General features: G+C 39.3%; 1 protein-coding gene across 2 annotated transcripts; it reads left to right on the top strand.

Annotated features, from left to right (window-relative positions):
- The first annotated feature begins 5,652 nt into the window (after window positions 1-5,652).
- LOC139657856 (caspase activity and apoptosis inhibitor 1) lies at window positions 5,653-8,658 on the top strand. 2 transcript variants are annotated; one of them, XM_071535805.1, is made up of 6 exons: window positions 5,653-5,826; window positions 6,315-6,509; window positions 7,404-7,488; window positions 7,593-7,650; window positions 7,761-7,828; window positions 7,914-8,658. In XM_071535805.1, the coding sequence occupies exons 1-6, from the start codon at window positions 5,722-5,724 to the stop codon at window positions 8,399-8,401; spliced, it is 999 nt and encodes a 332-aa protein (XP_071391906.1). In that variant the 5' UTR covers window positions 5,653-5,721; the 3' UTR covers window positions 8,402-8,658. The 2 variants fall into 2 exon arrangements, with proteins under 2 accessions (XP_071391906.1, XP_071391907.1); XM_071535806.1 differs by having other exon boundaries at window positions 6,318-6,509.
- The last annotated feature ends 2,106 nt before the right edge of the window (window positions 8,659-10,764 follow it).

The following is a 10,764-nucleotide window of genomic DNA, read 5'->3' on the forward strand; positions in this document are numbered from 1 at the left end:
TAAAGTCACTGTAGGAAGGTCTCAACCAGTTATGAAAAATAATTGACACCCAAACGCTCAACCCCCTTCCCTGGCAGTAACATTTTGCATTGTGATATTACCTTTTCACTTGACATTGTTGTTGGATCTCTGCTTTAATTAGCTAGCTTATTTGCTCTATTGTGAAAATGTTTATGTAAATTTCATGTTTCTGTAAATTATAAGCAAAATAAGCTGTGCCAGAGACCTGTCAATGTTGTTGCAATTCCTTGGTCGCCAGTAGAGGTTGATAAAATCATAAATTACTTGATGCCCCTTTAATATTACAGTTGAATTCATATAACGAATTACACTTGATACACCTATTCTTATTTTGTTGCAGTGCCACATTAGTCTCCATTCACTATATTTATATGAAGTTGGATGTCTTTCTATCAACATAAGAATTCCCACTGTGCCTAGAGTCATGTTATCATTAAAGTAAACCTGCCCAGCATCAAATACAGGTAGATTTTCTCTTTGGCCAGAGGGCATCTGCCTCACTGGCAGGGAACAAGTCTGCTTATCTTCTCTTACACCTCACTTGGTCGCCTCCTGATACACTCTACCAAGCTAAATGGAGAAAGTTGGTTGAAACTAAGTACATTTTGTTCATAGAAACATTTGCCATCAGGCCTCAACATATACTGATGATATCACACTATATTATATCATGGCACATAGGTGAAGTACTAAGTTCTCTGACCAAACTATGATGATGAGAAGTGATGAGACAATTTTTGCACAGGGGCCTTTTGAGAATATTTGCAAATCTATCAGCTGCTATTGGGCAAGGTTGGACTTTGTTGTACAGTGTGTATTCAAACAGGACAAGTAGGGGCTCTAAGCACCGGTGCACATTGTGAAGTGCATGTCATTCAGTCTTTTCAGGCTTTAAGGCTTCCTTTAATATCAGGAGTATATTAGCCATGCTGGCTAAGGTAACAGCCTTCCCATGTGTTCTTGTTTGATATCTGTTGAAGAATAACACAAGGTGAAACATTTTATTGCATTTATTGACATGAAAATCTGTCTGGGTGAGTAAGCTGTGACCTCCAGTGGTGATCATGACAAGGCATCACAACCACCAATATGAAAAGAAAATTATGTTTTCAGAAAAGTATTAATTTATGCTTTTGTCGTTAAAATAACCGATCCTCATAATTTTCATGGTTTCTGTCTGGTTTTGCCTTAAATTTTGGGTAAACTGAATTTAGATGGGTTTGCATTCCTGAAAATATGCCTCATTCTGTACATGAAAAGCATTAAAACCCCTTTCTAGCAAAACCCTATGACTACTCTATTACTCATGGATAGAAATAGGCTCTATAACATACTGTATAAAACTAACTCGGATGTAAAATTAGTTGTCAAAAGTAGCCTCATATATTTGGAGTTATATGGAGGGGAATGAGTAATAACCCCCATACAAAGACCATCTTACTTTAACCTCTAACACTTGCAACAGTTTTCAGGAAACATTTCTACACTGTGAAGAAGAGTAGTAATTAGTTGAGACCGAATGTTTTCCACTGGTTATAGTTTTACGACCACTGACAACTAATCAGTGGTTAGTTTAATTTAATTCGTGACAACTGTCAGCCCGCTGCACGGAGCCGTGTTAGGGTGTATAAGGATAATGGGAGCTTATAAAGCCAACTGTAATTGGAGATGACAGCTGAGGATACGGAGAGTATTAGTTAGGGCCAGTCTGGACAGCCATTAAAATTGTCTGAATTAAGACCAGTGCTTGCAATGGTTTTCTCACGTGGTAATTAGATTAGGACACATGCATATATCTGATACACGGCCTTATATGTTCTAGTATCCATTAGAGGCTGACATGGGTATATGTGCAAATACTGTATGTGATGAAAATGTATGTCTTTATAAACATATGGGAATATATTGTTCATATATGGATGAATGCAATGGTATTAGTGACCATGACCTTCTACATCCGAATGTTTTTTGTTTTGTTTTGGGGTTTTTTTTTTTAGTTAAAATGTTCTCTTTTTTTCTTAGAATTAAATATTAAAGTAACTTAAATGGTTTGTGTGCAACAAACTATCACAAGTAAATCATGTATCTTATTAAGTATCATGACTTAAAATGCTGGATCTATTAAAGCCTGTACTGTATGATGCATATATTTTAACTCGAGTGGTAGATATATATTAATTTCAATATCACTTACAGGGAAAATGTCTTCAAAGATCTCCCAGTGACCATATTCAATTTTTTTTTTTTTACTTTTCTGAAAACACTGACCCCCAAAAAGTAATTTCCACACAGCCTTAATCAAACTGAGGCTCAGGGGTGAGGTAAGGGAGTCAGGGTGGCTGTGCACAGTTGGCAGGGAAGTGGTAACAGAAAAAAATCCCAGTAAGTGTTGATTTTTCAGTGACAAGTGTTGATTGGAAAGTTGTTTGTTCACTCATAGAGCTGATACGGCTGAGGAAGGCATTCAAAACTATCAAAAGTGTTAAAAATGAACTCTGAAGATTAACACTGAAGATTTTGCTGTGTTGTTTTCCCTTAAAAACCAACGATTGGCTTTTACAGGCTTGTTTGAAAATGTCAAATTGGTCAGCACTCTAAAATGCCAATGGACACCAAGCTGTAGCCCAGAACACACAAGCATTTCATCGCCAAAAATCTGCTATATATTCAGATGTAAAGTACAAGTTTCAATAAGTCATAATCAGTCAAATCATCTGAATGTATTCACCCCTTTACAAGTAATCAGAATTACATGAAAAGCATGAAGGCCTTAAAACAATGTAGATTCTCCCCCATCCCCTTGTACTGGCTATTTCTAAACAGCATAATATCAGTAGGGCTGCTATAGACTACTTAGCACAGGCAACAACACACACACACACACACACTACTCCTACTCACTACCAGAATCTCACTTTCCTTTATTTCATTTCCTGCAACAGCTCGATCTTAATTAACTTTACATTTTGTTTTTCATATACCATTTTCCTCCACGTAGAGTTTGTTTTCATTTATCATGTATGTCACGTTTTTTAATCTCACCTTCACAAACTGTGAAATGTCCTTGTCTTTCTGTGCTTCATCATTTTATATGTATACATACCTAAACCGAAGTCAATTGAATTTTAAAAAATGGTAAAGAGCATTCTATGTACTGTACTTCTCCTTTAAACGTTTCGTCTAGCCAGATTTCCTCATTAGACAACGAAGCCTTGATGTGTGTTCAATAGACTGCCCTTGCTCTTTTGAAGATAAAGTGAGAATCATAAAAACACTGTTTCTATGAGCATCCTCTTATTTAAGAGTGCAATAATGTGCTATTGTGAGCTGATTTGTCTGCCACCCCAACGCTCTCCAGATTTATTTTCATGAGCAATGCTTTGGCTTGGTGTGAGAATTACCCCCCACACCCTCCACCCCTCTCTATCTCTCTCTCTCTCTCTCTCTCTCTCTCTCTCTCACACACACACACACACATTGGTTATTTTTCCTATCCTCATGGCTCCCAAATGCAATGTCCCCTTCACCAGCGCCAGCTCTATCATTGCCCTTTTAACGAGGTGATATTCAGACACATGGGAGCAGATGTTGCAAGGAAAACACACTGTGACGTGATTGTGATCGATGCGCGCCTCCCACCAAATCCACTGCATAATTTGGCGGATGGCATCAGGATAACAACCTGCATTATGTGGAGACAGCTGTCGCCATGGCGCCCGGGCAACCGTCATATTGGCTCCCGCCTTATTTCAGGCGGAGGTGGGAAAGCCAATTAGAGTGATTTACAGCTCGCTAGTGTCGTCACCACCTTGAAGCCCGTGTCTCGGTCCACCTGAAACAAATGCATGGCTACCTGGGTGGTAAAGGGAGGAGACACTGAACAGAGCATTAGAGTTGTTTATTGGGTGAACTTGAATGTTCTTCTGCTCCAGACTGGAGATGCTTTAAAGTGAACATGAGCTTGTCCTTTAAGTGACGCTAATGAACTCTTGTAGTTCCATGGATTGTATTGTTTTCTAAAATGATCATGCTTCAATGAATAGATATGACCATAGATTATGACAATCTCTAGTGCAATTTAAGATATATATAACTGATATTTTTTTCAATTGCCATAGAGCTTGTTAGTCATCTTACAGTGTGTGATGCCTTTCTTTTTCCAAGATTTTCATTCTACATTTGGTAGTATGCACCTAACAGTCTCAAGCGCAGTGTTTTAGTTTTTTGATTATGTCCCAATCCCACAGGATTTGTACGGGGAAACATGCAGCATCATTCGGAATTTCATCTTCTTTCATGCTCATTTTTACACATTTGCATGGTTCATGCATAATGTGCTAAACCGACTGAAAATTGCATCTTCACACATTTCAAATTGTGGTTTGGCAGATGAGGTATGATTAGTGCATTATTATTATTTTCATAGTAGCTTACCTGAGTTCTTCAAAAAGTAAAGACATGAGTGCTTGTGTGGAAAACAAAAGTCCTAATTATGCTAACTCCAATTCCTTTGTATGCAAATATTACAAATAATGAGGATAGTGCTGTATGATTTAAAATGTGGGGAGAAAAAAAAAAATATGAATGATGTAGTTGAGTCAGAAGCAGCAGGTTTGTAGGTTTTGCTGTAACAAATGTCTGCTATATATGTTTTTTTTTTTTCTTCAAATCTGGATGAAGTGGAGCGGATGGATACTGGGAGATGGCAAGTCTGCCCGAATTACAGGAAGAGGACTCGTGATTGACTGTGTCACCAGACATCAGAGCAAGCTTTGAAGTTTAAAATGATGATGGGATATAGTTTGAATGTATTTCCACTTCTATCAAGACTTAAAAGCTCCAGAGAGAGGTCGCAGGGAGGGCACCTCTTTCAGGTTCAGTGAAAATACAGTTTGTACAGCTAAGAGACACGATGATCTAGCATCAGACTCTGAATATGAGTCTGTGTTGCGGTGCCTTCAGGGAGATTATTTGTCAGTTACAATATGAGACCGTCACTCACCAATTTATTGCATCAGTTGCCTTGTACATGGCAACACTACCCCCACTGCAATGCTCATTTAGTGAGCAATGGAAGTAAAGTCTACTAGTCTGAGAGGTAATACACTTTGCTTGGAAAAGTTTAGATATTAATCCTGCTGCAGAAAAATTCCAGTTCATAGTTTTTACAGCAGTTTGGACCCAATTTATGTTTACATTTTTTGTTTAATTCGTTTTGACTCGCTTGTTTGTGTTTTATCCTGTGGAGGGCAGTGACACGCCTTAATGAGTGCGGTCTGCAGTCAATTTAAATGAAGACGACGGCGTTTAAGAATAGTTTTGGACTCACTTTTGGATGATTGGAGCCGCAAGGTAAGCCCAATTTGACACGAAAACATTGATGAGCCAACAGCTGAAGATGGTTGACGATGCTCCTTTACTACGAGAGAGCTGGGTAAGAGATATATCAGGATTTGTCATCGGTTTAGAAAAAACAGTAATACTATATTAGTACCGTCGACTGGTACTCGCACTCCAAAAGAGGAAAGGACAACACGTCAGCTCAATAGGTGGCGGTACGAAAGAACTTAAGCTGGTTGTTAAAGTCACCGAACAAGAAGAAGTTGTCGCTTGTTATTGACGTAACTGTGCCGCGACGTACACAACTTTAGCTTGCAACACCGTCTTACAGCGAAAGGATTGGCGTATCTCGCTTCAAAAATGCTCAAAAAGAAATCTAATAGCACGGAAAAGAAAAGAAAACACTCGCAGTCTGAAGAACGGCATGACAACAGAAAACGCAGGAGCACCGAGTCCAGCGTGGAGGTGAGATACTCTGCATATCAGGCTAGCCATGTTGCTAGCTTGTTGTTTTGATAGCCAAGGAAGTGTTGACGATTGTTAGTGTCGTTAATGTTAGTGATAACCTGGTGTTTCTGCATAGTATCGGCGAAAACTGATTATGGCTTTGGTTAACCCCGACTCAGTACTCTGCTAGACGTTTTACATTATATTTTTGACTACAGACTTGGTTGGTATTTTGCAATGTGCAAAACACTAGGTAGGATAGGTAGACATTTTCCTATTTAAGCTACAGCTAAACACCAACAAAAGATTTCAAGAAGTTTAATTTAAGACAGCAGCAGCACACCAAGAACCCACATTTTTGGGATCTCTAAAACTGAATTTAAGATTTTAAATGCTACATTTAATTGTATTCAAGACCTATTATGGCCTTGAGTTTACTTGATATGATTAGACTTCTTCGAGACCCCCAGACGCTGTGTCTCAACAACTCCCTGGCTCCCTAAAAGCAGGACTCCAAGGATGAGCTAGCCGACCCGGAGCTGGACAGGATTGGCAGTGACATCGAGGAGGGAGGACTGGACCTGAGCGTGCCGTTCCAGCCCATCAGTGCCTATGTCAGTGACAGGCGGGAGATGCTGGAGCAGTGTTTCCATGTGCTGGGGGAGAAGAAGCTGCAGAAGATGCTGCCTGATGAGCTGAAGGTAATGTGTGAGCGTGCATGAAGACACAACCCTCCATGTGTGGACATGGTTCCTACACTGCTGGAATTGCACATACAAGTATGGAAAAATGTTGTTATTGGGTCCTGGTCCACAATGACTACATGCTATGTAGTTGTAGAGTCACAAGCTAGGTATATATTGAATTATAAAGCTAAATGGAAGTGGCAGTTTTGAATAAGATGTCCTCAGTATTGTAGAAAGGTTTTTTTTTTACTTTACAAACAAATAGTGAATAGCATTTGTTGAATAAATAATGATGTAGGCTTGGCATGTCCAGCCTGATAAATGACTGTCTCTTTGCAGGACAGTTGAAAAGAGGCTTTGGACATATTGTCTGTAAAATTACTGTCCACCACAAACTCCCAGAAATGTCATATGCACCGTCATGTGGTTTTATGGACATTAGTTTGTGTATTATAATATTGCCAAGTACATTTATTTGTTTTCGTATTCTGACAGCATGAAATATGGGCGACATTAGCTGATACCAAAGAACAATAACGATTTGGACAATAGTAATAATTTCTTAAACACTTTTTCCATCTTCTCGTAGATGTGTTTTATGGCATAGTTGTATATTCATTAAGCTTGTTTTTCACTTCAACTCAGCTGATGGAAACACCTTTTTTGTGGCATTTAAGAATTGCACTTAGAATTTATCTATAGCTATGAAATGTTATTGAACACTGACCAAAATCTTGTGATCCTGAGTTCCTTGAGTTGATTGAAAATGAGTATAGACTTCTGTGTAGGATAGAGAGTTAGGGCCACAGGCTTCTGCTGTCTGCTTAAGAGACTATCAAAGCAACTTGCAATCAAAAAGACTTTCAACTTGGCTAGTAAAGTACTTTCTAAACATATTATCCTTCACAGGGTTGTAGTTCAGAGGAAATCAAGAAGCTGTGTTGGGAGCAACTGGAGCAAATCTCACAGATAAATCTTCTTCAGATCCTGGGAGGTAAGAGGTTCACAGTTACTATCTGGACTGTCTGTACTTGAAACAATCCAATATTTTAAACAAGACATTTATGTTCAGTCAAAACCGTTTCTTATTGTATCTAGGGGAGGAGCTGACATCTGGAAATGACAGTGAAAACCCAGAAGTGACCTTGGAAAGCCAGTTAGTAGATCATTTTGCTAACTTAGTTACTTAAAGCACAGTTTCAGAAGGAACTGGAGTGTGTCCATACTGTCATATCCTCATATATTTGTTCCATTTTTTCCATCAAGGCAAGATAATATCGTGGACTCTACATCTTCCCTCAAAGAAAGTGCTAAAACAGAGGACCCTAAGCAAGGTAATAGACTTCAAAGATGGAAGATGGAAAAAGTTAAAAGCACCATTTTCATATTTAAAATGTCTTGGTGTAATTTTCTTTACAGAGGGCGGTGGCTCGGGCGAGGAGAGCGACGTCCTAAGCATCAACGCGGACACTTATGATAGTGACATCGAGGGGCCCAAAGAGGAGCAGGCTGCTAAAACCGAAGATGCCGTAGTGAAAGTAGCGGCCAGTAGTGTGGAATGCACTGACCCAGCTGCAAAACCAGCAAATACAGAGTTACCTGTGGACAGTCAACCAGTGGAAGCAAAGAAAGACATCCAAAAGGACATAGACAAAAGCGTGAGTGAGATTTTAGCGTTCTCATCCACTTCAAGCAAAGAGGAGGCTAAAGAACAGAGGGCGTCACCGCAGTCCGCAGCTGTAGGTTTACCTGTTCAAGGTGGATCTGTCTCAAGTCTGGCACCAGTGATATGCCAGCCTTCAGTTCAGCAGCTGGAGCTTCTAGAGCTGGAAATGAGAGCCAGGGCCATCAAGGCTCTAATGAAAGCCAGTGATGGGAAAAAGCCCCCTGGAGAGAAAAAAGTTTAAAAGACTTTCACTTTCACTTTAAAGACTAATTTACAGTTGGAGAACTTATTTTTTGGTTGAACGATACATTTATAATTGTACAGCATGAGTATGGTTGATTTGTTTGTTTTTTAACTCAGACTTTTTGTTCTCTGACATTCAGAACATTTTGTGTTATAAGTCCATATTGGAACACTGTAACAGAAGTAAACAGAAATGATTAATTACTGAAGATCACTAAATGCTGTATAAATCTGAAATACAAAATTAAACACATCAAGGCCTTTTCAACCCTGGCTGAATGAATACATTTGATAGTTTTGGTCTTTTTGGAATAGGTGAAAAGAATGTCACTGCCTAATGTATTTCCCTCTCTGCTCACTAGATGGCAATGTTACTCCGCTGTGATTTGTGTCCTGAAGAGGGCCAGAGAGAGACTTTTATTTGTTGCTCGCATTACAGTCAAATTTGTCAAGAGCAGCATGACAGTCAAGTTTTCTGTGTAATGATGTAATTTCAGAGTTAAACATTTTTCAGTCAGGAATCACTCGTATAAGTTTAACCAGTTATTGCATAAAGTTGTACTGCAATTAGACCGGGCGGTATTGGTTCTTTAATGATGGAGGTTCTCCTTGACTCCAAGTTACAGGGAATGAGAATTTCGAATGTCAGTGGACTCACTGTGCCTATGATGTGTATGTTGTGTACTGTCAGACCAATCTTTGTTAGCCAATCTTTGCTAGCCAATCTAGGTGGGACCAGCTGTCCCATATTATATGGAGAGACTTGTTCCATGGTGGAGCTTGGGCACCTGTTTGACATGTCAGGTTCACCTATGCATAAGGTACATTTTTTTCCACAGCACAACCCCATCAGACTGGCTAAGGTTCGCTCTTTTGCGTGTAACACAAGTAAAAAAAAAAACTCAATAAGAAAAAAGAACCACACATTTTGTTAAGAGGGGAACTGATGACATTGATGAGTAAAACCTGTTTGGCAGAGGAAACCAACAAAAAGGTTTCCTTGGCCCTACAGACGGAATACAGAGAAAACCCCACAATGAAATACATTTGAGGTAATTGGACTGGCTGTCCTCACCTATAGATCAAGTAAAAGAACCTGCCAATTTCATCCACTAGAGTAGCTTTTAAATTAATTTCTGCATCCTCTACCTCTGCAGTGACTAGAATTAATAGCATCCTCTCACCTAATGTTTTTGCTGTAATTTATTCTGAAGCGGCTTTGTTCTGGTAAACTGTAAGGTTGCAGTGTGTACAATTACATGCAGATGTGTAGCAAAACACCCCTCTATCCCCCCACCCCTAGGGAGACAATGAAATGTACGATAAGCAGCCAAATGCCTCCTGGGTATTTGCATTTAAAAGGGTTTTTTGAGTGGGGGGGGTTAAACGCATCATACTATATGCATTTATGAGCAGGTATCTCTTTATTCATTGATGATTTCAAGGGGAAAATGTCCACTTTAGTAAAAAGGGATACAAAGAGACTGAAGAGCTCGTAGTGTCTGTGATTGATGAGTATTTGTCGGTGTCATTTCCCTGCATTAGAATGTGAGTTATTATTTGGGATGAGCAGATAAATGGCTTGACAATCAGAACTTGAAACGAGGAGGCTGAGAAATGGGATGGATGGAGCTGAGGTGACGGCGTTTAGGTGAGGGAGTACTTGAGAGGGTAGCTGAATCCCTGCCTGAATTCAAATGTCTTGTTGAATACCAAGCTTTAGCTCAGGAGGCTTACAGCTTTGAGTCATGAGCGTACCTGCTCTTGTGGATCCAGGTTTAAATATTCAGGTGTGATGCTCCCATGAATGGTGGAATGAAGGCCAAAGACAAGGCAATGCAAAAGGTTCTGGTGCCAACCAGTTCATGGGCTTAATAGCCACAACTATTATTCTCCTCAGTATTCTGACAAATGCCTCCAAACAGCTGAGTGACACCCATTATAGAGACATTTTCAGCAAAAAAATATTTTATGGTGGTTTCATTTCTGTGTTTAATCTATTATAAGTACTCTCTCAAAGTTTAAGAGATTCTAGAAATGGTGTTTATGGTAGAAATAACCTATTTTATTTCAGGAAGGATTGTGTAAAAGTCTTACAAATATTTGCAATCAGATTTAAAGCTGAGACAAGAAACAAATTTAAGAAGTTCTTCCTTACAAAATTGAGCATATTGTGTCTGTCTTGTAGCAAAACTGAAATCGGATCCTATAATGCATTTTAACAGGACTTGATATGCTAGATGGGCTCTACATCATAGTATAACATGCAGTTCATTAATGGGAGGCAAGAAATGCTGCATGGTTCTCAAGGTTGCAATCAAATGGTTTCCCTATAAGACAGTTCCACCTAGCAAATTTCCA

Source organism: Centroberyx affinis, unplaced genomic scaffold (assembly GCF_046629955.1).
Source record: "Centroberyx affinis isolate AG114_WGS23_722 - 3 ecotype Tasmania unplaced genomic scaffold, CSIRO-AGI_Caff_v1 ptg002764l_1, whole genome shotgun sequence".
Lineage (NCBI taxonomy): Eukaryota > Metazoa > Chordata > Actinopteri > Beryciformes > Berycidae > Centroberyx > Centroberyx affinis.